At 38.9% G+C, this 16,708-nt stretch overlaps 1 protein-coding gene across 4 annotated transcripts in view; it reads left to right on the forward strand.

Annotated features, from left to right (window-relative positions):
- The first annotated feature begins 1,276 nt into the window (after nucleotides 1-1,276).
- LOC132891639 (target of Nesh-SH3) overlaps nucleotides 1,277-16,708 on the forward strand; it is a 60,950-nt gene continuing 45,518 nt past the window's right edge. For all 4 annotated transcript variants that reach the window (XM_060929418.1, XM_060929417.1, XM_060929420.1 and 1 more), the window contains exons 1-8: nucleotides 1,277-1,576; nucleotides 6,822-7,001; nucleotides 7,077-7,145; nucleotides 7,307-7,439; nucleotides 8,075-8,256; nucleotides 13,360-13,415; nucleotides 13,580-13,625; nucleotides 13,717-13,797. In XM_060929418.1, coding sequence (XP_060785401.1) covers nucleotides 1,507-1,576; nucleotides 6,822-7,001; nucleotides 7,077-7,145; nucleotides 7,307-7,439; nucleotides 8,075-8,256; nucleotides 13,360-13,415; nucleotides 13,580-13,625; nucleotides 13,717-13,797 — 817 coding nt within the window. In that variant the 5' untranslated portion in view covers nucleotides 1,277-1,506. The remainder of the gene's footprint in view (nucleotides 1,577-6,821; nucleotides 7,002-7,076; nucleotides 7,146-7,306; nucleotides 7,440-8,074; nucleotides 8,257-13,359; nucleotides 13,416-13,579; nucleotides 13,626-13,716; nucleotides 13,798-16,708) is intronic.

Here is a 16,708-nt window from a genome sequence, read left to right on the forward strand (position 1 = left end):
TCACACCTATGGTCAATTTAGAACCACTAATTAGCCTAACTTGCATGTCTTTGGACTGTAGGGGAAACCGGAGCACCCGGAGGAAACCCACGCAGACACTGGGAGAACATGCAAACTCCACACAGAAAGGCCCCCATTGGCCACTGGGCTCAAACCCAGAACCTTCTTGCTGTGAGGCAACAGTGCTAACCACTACACCACCGTGCCGCCCCTGGGAAGAGCAATTAATTGAATGATAGGATGTCCATTGTGCTAATCTGTGTATTAAGCAATAAGTGAATTGGCAATGAGATTATATGTGAGTTAATAAATTGGTAAACCATTCAATGAATCAACTTTGCAACCAACACTTGCGAACCCTGCCTGTTCTTCCTGGAAAGTGATTTTCATGCCCTCTCTCTGAGGTCATAACTCTATTCATATTCCTCTGGTATTAGAACAAATTTTCAATGTCTGTTTTTTTTTTTTTTTGCATTATAAAAATCATGACATAGAGGAAGTTTCATAGGTTGTCAGTTTTCAGGGTGATTTGATGGCACAGAAGGTATCATTGCTGATTCATAGTTCTTGAGTCCCTGGTTTGAACCTGAGCTCAGGTTACTGTTAACTCAGGTTATCTGTGCAGAATTTGACATGTTCTCCCTGTCTCCTCATGTGTTTTCTCTGTGATCTCTAGTTTCCTTCCACATTCAAAACACATGACCAGTCGGTGAACTGGTGACTATTAATTGCCTCAAGATGTGATTGCGTTTGTTTCCTGACATGGACTGGCATCTCTTACAGGGTGTATCCCCATATTACTCCTGGTGTTTCCAGATTATTCTTTGGATGCACTGCAACCCTGACCAGGATGAAGTTGTCACTGATAATGAGTAAGTGTTGTCAGTGGTCAGCCTATTCTACATCTGGGCCAGAGCCAAAATATCAATGTCCCTTTATGACAACTGGCGAGCATAAATGATAATGCAGTGAGAGACGGTCAGTAATTCCACTGTTTATTTTCCAGTATCTGAAAAGTCTATTGAACTCTTTTTGAATGTTTAAAATATAATGTTCTTCATAGTAAATAAATCTTCAAGGCTTGAAGAGTGGTTCCAAATAGTGTGGAAAAGAAATAATAGGTGTCTATGGGGAGAAAACAGAATGAAGTGATAGAGAGAGAGAGGATGTGGGTGTGTGCATGAGAGAGAGAGAGAGAGAGAGAGAGAGAAATTTGTAACATTGACAACATGTGTTACATCAGAGGTTACCGCCCCCAAGCTCCCTCCACTAGAGATGGTCTGGTCACAAGCAGGACCTCTCAGAATCCTGCCATAAAATGCACAGCCTTTTCCAAGACACACATGTATATGCTCACTCTCAGAAACACATGTGAACACTTACATTAACGTGAAAGAGGGCGTGAGACAAGCCTCAGGGCTGAGCAGACGTTTGCTGGAGAGGAATCAGAATAGACAAAGGTGGACAGCATTGAACTTTAGTGAGCCACTGAATGAAGGGATCAGCATGACAGTCTTCCTTCTCCTCCTCATCCTCAGCGAGGTCCTGCTCCCCAACCTCACCTGCGCATCCAGAGGTACAGTACACTGTGCTATTTACTGCTGGTCACATCTATACTTGACTTCAGACATCAGATTAGGATTTGAAATAGCTTCAAAGAACTGCAGATCAGTGTATGATTTGTTGATTTGCCCAGAACACAGGCAAGATTCATCAAGAGCATTTTTTAAAGGCTCATTAGTATGTTTGTGAAAACAACAACAACAACAACAACAATAATAATAATAATAATAATAATAATAATAATAATAATTATTATTATTATTATTATTATTATTATTATTATTATTATTATTATTATTATTTTTATTTTTTTTTCCACCAACATTTAGGTTATGGTAAATCTAATCTTGCATGGAACAGTGTGATCATGTTTAAGAATATTACTTACCATAATTGGAGCAATGTTATTTATGACTTTGTAGATTAGAAACCAATACCTCAGATGTTGGCAATGAACTCTGTTCTTTTATTTGCTTTGTTTGGCCCAGTTTTTTGCACTCAACTGGACTCAGCATGCAGCAGAAATATGCATGCCAGTGAATTAAATGAATTTGTCTTGTTAGACTGTAAATGAGCAGACAGTTCTAAATAAAAGAGTTATGAACACTACATGAATGTTATTTTTAGGCTTGATTTGGTTGTTAGTGATTGCAAAATAGAACTGATTACTTTTGGATGCCAATTCACTTCTTACCAGTGACCAATAATGGAAATAGCTACAGTATTTGGAAGGAAAGTCTGTGTGTTTCTTGCAAAGAGGTGTTGAGGTGTGAGGAGACTCTGGTCATCAGCTTAAATCAAAACGGTCTGGTCTAAAACTAAGCTAGATAATGTATTGTATCACTGCCTTTTCTGGTCCTGTTGACAAACATCTGCCTTTTTTTGCCCTTGGAATGACCTCATTGCCTGTGCAATATCACATCATCCTGGTGCAATTTTTTCTGGAGTACTCCATTTCCTAATCATTGTTGGAGCCTACCTTTGTCGATGATACTGACCTAAGCTTGATGGGCGAATTTCCAGCCAGAGATTAAGACTAGGCCTTGGCTAAATGGCACAGCTTCAGGAAATAGGAGACACTTCTTTTACTGGTCTCTTAAACACACACACACACACACACACACACACACACACACACACACACACACACACACACACACATATATAGTTGCAGTCAGAAGTTTACATACAGTGACATGGATGTCATCTTGGATATGAATGTCATGGCAATACTTGGGCTTTCAGTAATTTCTTTGAACTGTTCTTTTTCTGTGGCAGAATGATTGTACAGCATACATCTTTAATAAAAAAAAAGCACTAGAATTTGGTGCACAATTTTCTTTGGGTTTTCTGAAATCAACACAGGGTCAAAATTATACATACAGGGTCAAAGATATACATACAGCACACCTAATATTTGGGTAAAATGTCTCTTTGCAAGCTTCACCTTGACCAAACATTTTTGTTTACCATGAACAAGCTTCTGGCAGAATTCTGGTTGGATATTTCACCACTCTTCATGATAGAATTGGTAGAGTTCAATTATTTTTTTGTTCTTGGCATGGACTCGACTTATAATCATGGTCCATATATTTTCAATAGGGTTGAAGTCAGGACTTGTTTTAAGCTTAATGTTAACCTGCTTTATCCTCCACAACCAGCTCTGATGTGTGTTTGGGTTCATTGTCCTGTTGTAAGTCCCAAGTCATGTTCAAGTTTCTGATGGTTTATGCTGAAGAATACTGAGGTAGTCCTTCTTCTTCATTATTCCATCCACTTTGTGCAATGAACCTGTTCCACTGGCAGCAAAACAGCCCCAGAGCATGATGATCCTACCACCACAACCAGCTGGTACAGTGTCCTTCTGTACATGGTGGTCATTGTGGCCAAACAATTCAATCTTTGTCTCATCTGGCCATACAGCTGCCCTCCAGAAGGCTTTTTCTTTGTCCGTGTGGTCAGTTTCAAACTTTAGTTAAGCTCGAAGGTGTCAATTTTGGAGCAGGGGGTTATTTCTTGGATAGCAGCCTCTTAGTCCATGGTGATCTGAATTGTAGACAGTGATCCATCAGCTTCCAGTTCATGGCAGGGCTGTGCCATGGTGGTTCCCAGGTTGTTCCTGACCATCCAAACCAATTTCCTTTCAGCTGAGGGTGACCGTTTGGCTTTTCTTGAAGCAAAGTGGCTTGGCAAAGTGACTACACCTCACAATAACTTGGATACAATTGTTTGAACTGATCTTGGAATTTGCAGTTGTTTAGAAATGGCTTCAAGAGACATTCCTGAGTTGTGTATATCTGCGATATTCTTTCTCAGATCTGCACTGAGCTCCTTGGACTTTCCCATTTTACTGTGTGTGGGTCAATCTAATGAGTGCTGTAAACAAACCCTTTTCATGAAGGCACAGAGAAGCTACCAGCTGTAGTCAATCATGATCACTAACAGGAAGTTAAGAGACCTCGGCCTTGGAAAGATAAAAGACATTTTGGAAGTTTCAGCACCTCTGAATTCATAATCTGAGTGTATGTAAATTTTTGGCCCTGTATGTATAATTTTGACCCTTGGTTGATTTCAGAAAGCCCAAAGATAATTAAAACTTGTGCACCAAATTCCAGTGTTTTTTTTTAAAGATGTATTCAGAGAAATTACTGAAAGCCCAAATATTGCCATGACATTCATATCTAAGATGACATTTATGTCACTGTATGTAAACTTCTGACCACAACTGTGTGTCTCATCAGCACGATTTTTATTAAGTATCACACTCATATATATATATATATATATATATATATATATATATATATATATATATATATATATAAATGAGTGTGATACTTAATAAAAATCGTGCTGATGAGAGTGGTCCTTTCCAGGATGAGAACCATAGAAGCGAAGTTAATTCTGAATGAATGCTATTCCCACCTCGTACACTGAATCTTAATCCAACTGATGACAACATGGAGAATTCATGGATAATTTCCAAGTTTTGTATTTCTGATTCTACAATTCTCCAAAACCATCTGTAAGTTTTTATCCCAGTGGAAGCTACTTCCATCACAACTAAAATGAAACTGCAATAAAACGCAGATGAAGGCTACAAACCTCACCTTTCTAAGCTAAAATCTTATATATCTTAGGCTAACACAAGTGTTCAAAAGTAAATATTTTCCTACTAGCATCCCAAAGTGTTATTACAGCAACAGTAGCTGATTGTGAACATGTACAATTGTAGCATGCTTTGGCATGATTGGAGGTCTCTGTCTGTGGTGGTGGGGTACTGAGTAATGCACTGGCCCAGAGGAGTAAGTGTTTATGACTCACACTCATGACTTGGTCCTACACACCCACTTTTAGCAAAAAGCACATGTAAAAGTGATCCACAACCCTTTACTTCTTCATCTTTTTGAGATCACTGAGCTTGAAAAAATTTGATCCAGTTTGCACACCTGCTTTTATGCTTAGTCCAGTGATCCTGATATCTAGTTGTCATGGAGATTTATATACAATAATGTGATATAATTATAATGTGATAATATTATAGTATATAATATTGTCATGTAAATCTATTACACAGGATAAGAGAGTCACACTTTTATTCTTGTCAGAATAAAAGTGTATAAAATTTTCTTTTAAAATGTATTAAAAATATGCACACTATTAATCTGTATCTGATTGCAAATCACTGCATATGTACTAGATTGCACCTCACAGAAACTGCTTTTTAACAAATAAATTGACCTCAATTTTTTTGTTTTGGGGCGGCATGGTGGTGTAGTGGTTAGCATTGTTGCCTCACAGCAAGAAAGTTCTGGGTTCGAGCCCAGTGGCCAACAGGGGCCTTTCTGTGTGGAGTTTGCATGTTCTCCCCGTGTCTGCGTGGGTTTTCTCTGGGTGCTCCGGTTTCCCCCACAGTCTAAAGACATGCAGGTTAGGTTAATTGGTGGCTTTAAATTCACCGTAGGTGTGAATGTGGGTGTGAATGGTTGTTTGTCTCTATGTGTCAGCCCTGTGATGACCTGGCGACTTGTCCAGGGTGTACCCCGCCTCTCGCCCATAGTCAGCTGGGATAGGCTCCAGCTTGCCTGCAACCCTGTAGAACAGGATAAGCGGCTACAGATAATGGATGGATGGATGGATGTAAGAAAATCCCAGTGGAACCTACTGGCACATGGAAACTAAGTCATTCTGAGAAAACAGATGATACAAATAATATCTGTCATGAAAAGAATGTCTTCATATTTCATGAACAAATCATTACACGATTTAAGAAAATGTCATGGATTGCGTAACATTATGTTTTAGGAAATAAATAAATGAATGTTGCAGATGTCTAAAATAGGAAAACCGACCATTAGAAACAAGATTGCCATTTAGGCCTGTGGTGCTTGGCCTTAAAAATACAATGGTGCATGATAAAATGGTATTCTTCACTTCACATACAGACACAGTCAGATTTTTCCAATTCTGTCAAATTCAACATGTTCGTGATTTAGTACTGAGGGATCTCTCCAATGCACCTGCTGACAAGCTCATCCAGCCCAGAATAATGCCTTAGGAGATGCCTGGAGATGGACTAAGCCAGCTCTGAAGTAACAAAAAACAAAATTGCTTGTTTTGGAGCTGCCAGGAGTTTCCTTCTCTTTAACACACAGCAACCTTTTGTCCTTCAGTAACACCCACTTTCATCCAGTTTCGTCAACCAAGTAATAAAAGTTGACCACACGGCTATGCTTCAAATCCATTTCTAAGATGTTTGATCTTCATTTATTATTTCTGTCTTTACTGGTGTCTGTTTTATGTCTCGGGGTTGTGTTTTATGTTTGTAATAGTCTGTGGCCCACATTCAAGTGTCTGTGCTATTAATGGTTGTTTTGATGGTATTGACCATGTAACTGTTGGAGAGAACTAAATCTGGCATTAAACTGTGGAACTGTTGATCCACAGTCGTGCTGAAAATTCTAGCAAAATGTAATAAGTCAAAAATATCCCATTAAAATGACCAAAAGTACTCTTGTGGGGACAATCAACTTGCTGGCATATTAGAATATTTTTCTCTGTGGCAATAGCATAAAAACACATTGTTCTCTGATACTGTAAATGCCCTGCCAGAATCAAAATCAATTAATGCTCTGTAGGTTTTGATGTCATATTGAGGCTTATTCTTCCACTGAGAAGGCCAATAGCTTAGTGAAACTGAATAGGTCCCCTCTTTATTCCTGTTATTTGTGTAATTTTGGTTTCTATTCCATCCCCAGTGCACAGGCAGACCACAAAGGTTCGGATCAGTGCTACAGGAGACACCATCATGCTGAAGTTCCTGCAACCACACATGGACACTAAACTGGAGGGCTACATCCTGGGTTACGGCAGCAGCTTATTCTCCAAACAGTTCATCCAGCTCCCTGTGGATGGGGAACCGTATGAAACTGAAATTGGTAAAACCTCCAAATTCTCTTTTTCGATAATCTCTTCCCATCTGTCTCGCTCTGAATTTCTTTTTTGGTTTTCAGATGCTGAGCCAAAATATCTAGTTGCAGTACAGCCAATCCAACGAGAACAGGTGAAGAAACCATGCACAGGTAAACAATACTGAATGTATGGAAAGCACTATTAAAGACATAGTGTTGCAATCCACATGTAGCCTACTATATAACTATTTAAAGCACTGAGCTGTTTGACACCACTGGTTTAATAAAATATATAAATAAAGTTCATGCACTGCTAAATCTTTAATCTATAGGGAAGGAGACTCTGGAAAAGCCTCTGCATCTGTTGATTGGCTCGGTGACCCAGAACTCAGTGAAGCTGTCCTGGGGCACACTGCTAAATTCCCTTTCCTCTGAAACCAACCTGGATGACTGCATTAAGGACGGGTAAGACTGCATGTTTGTATTTGTGTGTGTGTGTCTGCTTTCTTTATGTGAGATGAGAACATTGATAATCTGCCAGATGTTTGGTCATACTTTTGACAGAAGACATGGAGTAGTAACAGTAAATAGAAGAGCCAAAAGAAATCAGAATAATCTCACAGAGTCCCAGTCTGTATACTCACATAGTGGGACAGCCAAGAATACAGACATGAAAAACTTTGGAATGTGATGCCCCTATTGTAGATATTGCAGGTGCAGAGCTATAAACACACACACACACACACACACACACACACACACACACACACACACACACACACACACACACACACACACACACACACACACCTTGCGTGCTCTTTGGTCAAGCTGGTGGAAAGCTTTACGTCAGTCTGCTCTGTTGAACCAATCTGATCTTTTTGCTGCCCAGTATAAAACAGAGAGAAAGACTGAGAGTCAGTAAAAGCAGAACTCCTTCCAGCAGCTTAAATAGAAATAATCATTGTGAATATTTCGCATTTGCACTACGTCTCCAACATAATATAAAGTATAATAGGCTGTTCACATCCAGGCTAATCAGTGCCGTGTCAGTAGAGTGACTGAACAACAGACTAACTTTGTTGTCTCTAAATCTCTAGTCAATACACCGTGCGCTACAGGGAGAAGGATCCTGAAGAGAAGTGGAACTATCAGACATGTCCCACGACAGATACAATCATTGACCAACTCAAACCAGACACGCCGTATGAGTTTGGGGTCCGAGCAGAGGCTGACAATATTAATGGAGCCTGGAGCCCTCCAGTAACCCAAAACACAGCTGGTATGTCCAAACAAAGCATTACAATTTTAACATGCAAATCCATTCATGAGCTTCACATACTTATATAATTGAGCACTCTGCAAAAAAATGAAAACTGAATTTGAGGAGAAAATTCTTTAATACTAGTGAAATTATCTTGCTGCATGGACAGACAATTTTACTTGACAAGACATCTTGGAATAAGTTGGTTACAATCTAGAACTAGGTTTAATAATCTCAGAATTGGTGTCTTGTATTCTTCTAATAGGAAATCCTAGATCATTTCAACTATATTCAAGATATTTTAACTTGTTAAGATATCATTTGTGCAGTGTAGAAGAATACAAGACACCAACTCTGAGATTATTAAACCTAATTCTAGATTGTAACCAACTTATTCCAAGATGTCTTGTCAAGTAAAATTATCTGTCCATGCAGCAAGATAATTTCACTAGTATTAAGGAATTTTCTCTTCAAATTCAGTTTTTTTGCAGTGCCTAAAGTTCAAATCCACCATGGATTTTGAATTTAACAGGAAATATGTGCCTCTTTTTTCTTCTTTGCTATTTTATTTAACAATTTATGTACAAAGGGGGCTAATACAATGCACATATCTGCATATGTATTTGTTTAGTGCGCCAAATATTTATTCTCAGTATTCGGATTTAAACCCAAAGTGGGCATGGCCGAAGGTAGAAATGCTAGTACTGTCAGCATGCTGTGTGAAGTCTGGCTCTGAGGGTTCCTCAACCTCAGCTACATCACTCACTTCTTCCAGCTTGTCCCACTTATGTGTGTGGGGTCACAGCTATATGGACCCTATTAATCCACATGTCATATTAATTGGAGCATAGTTTTACGCTGGATGCCCTTCCTGCCCCAACCCTCCCATTTCTGGGCTTGGGCAACAACCCCCCCCCCCCCCCCCCCAACTAGTTCACAATTGGTCATAGATAGATAGATAGATAGATAGATAGATAGATAGATAGATAGATAGATAGATAGATACAATCAATCAATCAATCAATCAATCAATCAATCAATCATTTGATCCCAAGCTGGGAAATTATGTTACAGCAGCAAGTTATCAGATATGTGAAATGAAAAAGACATACTGTACACCATAAAATATAAAAAATAAAAAGCTGCCACAGTATTTTCTGCTAAATTTAGCTGGTTCTATTTCACCAAATATAAACAAAGTAGCTTATTTTAAACCACTGCATCTACCACAAGGCATTTAAAGGGGAATTGAAAGCAAATTTTTATTATCAAAATTCTATTTCTCATTTTATTAAATATCGGAATACATTTCTGACAGCTATTTTGTCACTGCTATAGCAAGTTATGAGTGTTTGAAATATGCTCTGTAATATATCAGTCCATACGTCAAAGCAACGGCCGTAAATGAGATTCACTGAGACCTGTGCGAGACATCGTAGGACGGAAGTAAAACATACAGCGGAAATCAAAGTGACCAACATCTGCCAACGTTGTCAAAAGACGCGCGTGCCTTCCTTCGAATGCTGATGTAATCAAGCCAGAAGTTTTCCTGCGTCCAAAATCGCTCCCTACTCACTATATAGTGGGGGACGCCATTTTGTAACCTTAGTGAGGATTATGTGGGAAACGTGCTCAGTATAATATGTATTTATCACAAAAATACATGCATGTATTTATTATTTTAAAAACCCACCAGCCGCCTGATCTGGCACATTTTGATTGTGTGACAGTGATGACGTCAATACCAGCGCGATGGACTAGTCCTTATCCTGTAGTCTTTCCAACTCTTCTCTACTCTACATTGGTTTGAAGTCGTATGGAATAATCTCCATGTCACATGGGAGGCAGATGTATGTGCAGAAGTATACAATTTAATAAAGTGCAGAATATATATATATACAGTGAGACAATATACTGTATACACAGGCAAACAATCCAAAATGGCAGGCTAGATCAAAAACGAGAATACAGGCAAAAGGGTCAGTCGAGGCGTAAACAGTACATCAAAGGCTAAGCGAGGACAAGAAACAGGCACAAGGATTGTGAAACAGGAAATCAAGACAACTGGTAAAAAGGCTTGGTAATGCGTACATGCGTATCGTAATACTTTGCGATGCAAATGCATCAGCACAGTCCTTAAATAGGCAAACACATAGTTCCTTAATTGAGCTCAGGTGCGCCTTGTTCACGGCACGTGTGCTGGAGTCCACTCGGAACGCGCAGCCTGAGGTGTGCTTTCAAGTGCACGCGCCACAGCGTGCAGGACTGACACTCCCTCACTGATGAAACTGGTGAATCTCGAAATTAATCTAAATTGGAATGATATGGCGATCTGGCTGCTGTGTAAACAGTTTTCAAAATGGCAGGGCTGACACTTCACGTTTGAAGTTTCGCACAAGTCTCGTGAAGATCGTGGTGGATAAGCGACGCCTGCCGTGGCCCATACGAACTACATTCAACATGGCTAAAAACCGAAAAGGCTGATAAGTGTAATATAATATGCCAATACAAGTCACGATATAAGGTTAATAAAACCAAAAACGTAATTGAACAACACGTTAATTAAGAAATAAAGCAAGTTTAAAAATGACTTCAGTTCCCCTTTAATATGGATGCTGTAAATGCATACAGTGCTACATGTTCATGTTAATGTACAACCCCGATTCCAAAAAAGTTGGGACAAAGTACAAATTGTAAATAAAAACGGAATGCAGTAATTTACAAATCTCAAAAACTGATATTGTATTCACAATAGAACATAGACAACATATCAAATGTCGAAAGTGACATTTTGAAATTTCATGACAGCAACACATCTCAAAAAAGTTGGGACAGGGGCAATAAGAGGCTGGACAAGTTAAAGGTACAAAAAAGGAACAGCTGGAGGACCAAATTGCAACTCATTAGATCAATTGGCAATAGGTCATTAACATGACTTGGTATAAAAAGAGCATCTTGGAGTGGCAGCGGCTCTCAGAAGTAAAGATGGGAAGAGGATCACCAATCCCTCTAATTCTGCGCCGACAAATAGTGGAGGAATATCAGAAAGGAGTTCGACAGTGTAAAATTGCAAAGAGTTTGAACATATCATCATCTACAGTGCATAATATCATCAAAAGATTCAGAGAATCTGGAAGAATCTCTGTGCGTAAGGGTCAAGGCTGGAAAACCATACTGGGTGCCCGTGATCTTCGGGCCCTTAGACGGCACTGCATCACATACAGGCATGCTTCTGTATTGGAAATCACAAAATGGGCTCAGGAATATTTCCAGAGAACATTATCTGTGAACACAATTCACTGTGCCATCCGCCGTTGCCAGCTAAAACTCTATAGTTCAAAGAAGAAGCCGTATCTAAACATGATCCAGAAGCGCAGACGTCTTCTCTGGCCCAAGGCTCATTTTAAATGGACTGTGGCAAAGTGGAAAACTGTTCTGTGGTCAGACGAATCAAAATTTGAAGTTCTTTATGGAAATCAGGTACGCCATGTCATTCGGACTAAAGAGGAGAAGGACGACCCGAGTTGTTATCAGCGCTCAGTTCAGAAGCCTGCATCTCTGATAGTACGGGGTTGCATTAGTGCGTGTGGCATGGGCAGCTTACACATCTGGAAAGACACCATCAATGCTGAAGGGTATATCCAGGTTCTAGAGCAACATATGCTCCCATCCAGACGACATCTCTTTCAGGGAAGCCCTTGCATTTTCCAACATGACAATGCCAAACCACATACTGCATCAATTACAGCATCATGGCTGCATAGAAGAAGGGTCCGGGTACTGAACTGGCCAGCCTGCAGTCCAGATCTTTCACCCATAGAAAACATTTTACGCATCATAAAACGTTCCTATCCCTAAACTTGAGCAACTTGTCTCCTCAGTCCCCAGACGTTTACAGACTGTTGTAAAGAGAAAAGAGGATGTCTCACAGTGGTAAACATGGCCTTGTCCCAACTTTTTTGAGATGTGTTATTGTCATGAAATTTAAAATCACCTAATTTTTCTCTTTAAATGATACATTTTCTCAGTTTAAACATTTGATATGTCATCTATGTTCTATTCTGAATAAAATATGGAATTTTGAAACTTCCACATCATTGCATTCCATTTTTATTTACAATTTGTACTTTGTCCCAACTTTTTTTGGAATCAGGGTTGTACAATGGGCTGTCTTTATGCTGATAGCTTCATATCTGACAAATCGTTCACACCCACATTAAAGTAAAACCTTCCCACTTGAGCACTGTTTTTTTTTTTGTGCTCCATGGGTTATCAGAACCTTTCTGGCAAAGAAAAAAAATACACACTGATGACAGTAACAACAACATCAGCATCAACATTTATTGTAACTGTTGGTTACTGTGGGTGTACCTTGCCACAAGAGCCCAATCCAAAACATACAGCAAAAATCAACAGAAAAACATTTTGAAATTAAATTTCGCCATGACCCAGTCAATCGCTAGTGTATGATATCTGACCAGAAATATGGAAATATAATAGATATATTAATATAATATCAAAAGAATGTGTAGAGTGGTGGGGTTTTTTTTAACCAATAATATCTTAACATAAAATATTTGAGGATTTTTGTTACATGTGATAATGAATGAACACCTATGAAACCCAACACCCTAAAATGCCTTCACACTCAATTGTCAGTCCATCCATCCATCCATCATCCATCCATCCATCCATCCATCCATCCATCCATCATATACCACTTATCCAGCAGGGTCATGCAGGAAGTTGAAGTCAATCTAACCTCAGGGAAGAGGCAGGGTACATCCTGGGCAGGTCACCAATCTATTGCAGGGCGAGCACAGAAACAAACAACCATTCACACCTATGGGCAGTTTACTGTAGCCAGCTGACCTATACAGCATATCTTTGGGTGGAAAGCCACACAGGCACGGGGAAAACATGCACACCCCAGTCAGCCACGATGTTTGAACCCAGAACATTCTTGCTGTGAGGCGACAATGCTAACCACTGTGCCACTGTTTGCTGACCACATTGATTCATAAATTCAAATGAGAATTAATAAAATTTAAATGAGATTAAGCTAATAAAAGTTTAATTTAAAAAATAACTGCCTAATGACACATTGTATTCTTTTCTCAGAAAAAGATATAGACATTCATAAACCAGTGACGCCTGATAACTTTGTGAGGCCTAAGGTAAGTATTTTCCTCTCTCTTTCTTTCTCTCTCTCTCTCTCTCTCTCTCTCTGTGTGTGTGTGTGTGTGTGTGTGTGTGTGTGTGTGTGTGTGTGTGTGTGTGTGTGTGTGTCTTTCAGCTGTCCCCCCTTTTCAATGTAAATCTAGGCTTCTCTTTTCTACAGAAGCCCATCACCGAAAGCCCTCAAGTTTTCTCCGCCTCAGTGCCTGGTAAGATGTTTTCTCCATTCATAAAACATTAAAGAGAAACTTTAAATATTTATCAAGTATCTGATTCACTATGATACACTCCACTCTGTAGTTCTTCACAGAGTGACTGAGAGCAGACCTTCTTCCCTCCTCAGACACACAGCACCCCCTCCGACACAGAGGGTAACTCCAGGTAATGGCAATTACACTGCAAAAAATGATATCTTATCAAGTGAAAATATCTTGAAAATCGATGAAACGATCTCGCATTTCCTATTAGAAAAATACAAGAGACCAATTCTGAGATTATTAAACCTAGTTCTAGATTGCAACCAACTTATTCTAAGATGTCTTATCAAGTAAAAATATATGTCCATGCAGCAAGATAATTTCCCTCATATTAAGTAATTTTCTCCTCAAATTCAGTTTTCAATTTTTTGCAGTGTACAATGGCTGTTTTTATTACTGATTTCATGAACATCTGTGAATTTCTCATAGACCACCTGATTTTAAAAAAAATCATGTTCTGGATTTTCTGTTCTATATTTCAACAAGTTCAGACATAAAGTTCATACAACATATTACACTTTAAAAAAATACTCGAAAGTCCCCCCCCGAGGATGTTCCCACTCACTCATGATCCATTACGTGCAAAAATATAGAAAGGAAACACATATGTAGTTAATATAAAAAGTCTACATGTACAGGTTTTTGGAATTAAAAAAAAAAACATGATAAACAATGTCAGAAATGTTCTACCTTTAATGTGATTTAGCAACCAACAAAATCAAAGTGAAAAAAAAATTTAAACCAAGTTTTAGGGGGAAAAGTTAAAAAAAAAACTAACCTGGTTGTATAAGTGTGCAAACCCTTTTTAATAATGGGGCATGCGACTGTGCTCAGAATCAACTAATCACATTCAAACTGATGCTCAAATGTAAATATCACACACCTGTCATCAATGAAATTATTCTGATTAACCCCCAAATAAAGATCAGCTGTTTCTGAAAGACTTCCTTGACATCTTCTTGGTTTCATCTGACTGGTGGTGTCATGGTCCTCAAAGAGCTTTACTGCAAAAAATTATATCTTAGCAAGTAAAAATATCTTGAAAATAGTTGAAATGATTTCGCATTTCCTATTAGATGAATACAAGACACCAATTCTGAGATTATTAAACCTACAGTGGTGCTTGAAAGTTTGTGAACCCTTTAGAATTTTCTACATTTCTGCATAAATATGAGCTAAAACATCATCAGATTTTCACACAAGTCCTAAAAGTAGATAAAGAGAACCCAGTTAAACAAATGAGACAAAATATTATACTTGGCCATTTATTTATTGAGGAAAATGATCCAATATTACATATCTGTGAGTGGCAAAAGTATGTGAACCTCTAGGATTAGCAGTTAATTTGAAGGTGAAATCAGTGTTTTCAATCAATGGGATGACAATCAGGTGTGAGTGGGCGCCCTGTTTTATTTAAAGAACAGGGATCTATCAAAGTCTGATCTTCATAACACATGTTTGTGGAAGTGTATCATGGCACGAACAAAGGAGATTTCTGAGGACCTCAGAAAAAGCGTTGTTGATGCTCATCAGGCTGGAAAAGGTTACAAAACCATCTCTAAAGAGTTTGGACTCCACCAATCCACAGTCAGACAGATAGTGTAGAAATAGTGGAAATTCAAGACCACTATTAGCCTCCCCAGGAGTGGTTGACCAACAAAGATCACGCCAAGAGCAAGACGTGTAATAGTCAGCGAGGTCACAAAGGACCCCAGGGTAACTTCTAAGTAACTGAAGGCCTCTCTCACATTGGCTAATGTTAATGTTCATGAGTCCACCATCAGGAAAACACTGAACAACAATGGTGTGCATGGCAAGGTTGGAAAGAGAAAGCCATTGCTCTCCAAAAGGAACATTGCTGTTCATCTGCAGTTTGCTAAAGATCACGTGGACAAGCCAGAAGGCTATTGGAAAAATGTTTTGTGGACGGATGAGACCAAAATAGAACTTTTTGGTTTAAATGAGAAACGTTATGTTTGGAGAAAGGAAAACACTGCATTACAGCATAAGAACCTTATCCCATCTGTGAGACATGGTGGTGGTGGTAGTATCATGGTTTGGTTCTGTTTTGCTGCATCTGGGCCAGGATGGCTTGCCATCATTGATGGAACGATGAATTCTGAATTATACCAGCGAATTCTAAAGGAAAATGTCAAGACATCTGTCCATGAACTGAATCTCAAGAGAAGGTGGGTCATGCAGCAAGAAAACGACCCTAAGCACACAAGTCGTTCTACCAAAGAATGGTTAAAGAAGAATAAAGTTAATGTTTTGGAATGGCCAAGTCAAAGTCCTGACCTTAATCCAATCGAAATGTTGTGGAAGGACCTGAAGCGAGCAGTTCATGTGAGGAAACCCACCAACATCCCAGAGTTGAAGCTGTTCTGTATGGAGGAATGGGTTAAAATTCCTCCAAGCCGGTGTGCAGGACTGATCAACAGTTACCGCAAACATTTAGTTGCAGTTATTGCTGCACAAGGGGGTCACACCAGATACTGAAAGCAAAGGTTCACATACTTTTGCCACTCACAGATATGTAATATTGGATCATTTTCCTCAATAAATAAATGACCAAGTATAATATTTTTGTTTCATTTGTTTAACTGGGTTCTCTTTATCTACTTTTAGGACTTGTGTGAAAATCTGATGATGTCTTAGGTCATATTTATGCAGAAATATAGAAAATTCTAAAGGGTTCACAAACTTTCAAGCACCACTGTAGTTCTAGATCACAACCAACTTATTCTAAGATGTCTTATCAAGTAAAAATATCTGTCCTGCAGCAAGATAACTTCACTAGTATTAAGTAATTTTCTCCTCAAATTCAGTTTTCAACCTTTTTGCACTGTTACAAAGCATATACAGGATCTCATTGCCAAAAGATATCAAGGAGAGATTTTCAAAAGAATTTCCAAAACATTAGCTGTACTACGGAACACCGTGAAGGCCCTCATCAACAAGTAGAGAAAGTAGGGCACCACAGTGGCATTACTAAGAACAGGACATTCCCTCCAAAATTGATGAAAGGACAAGAA

This window comes from Neoarius graeffei, chromosome 9 (genome assembly GCF_027579695.1).
Source record: "Neoarius graeffei isolate fNeoGra1 chromosome 9, fNeoGra1.pri, whole genome shotgun sequence".
Classification (NCBI taxonomy): Eukaryota; Metazoa; Chordata; class Actinopteri; order Siluriformes; family Ariidae; genus Neoarius; species Neoarius graeffei.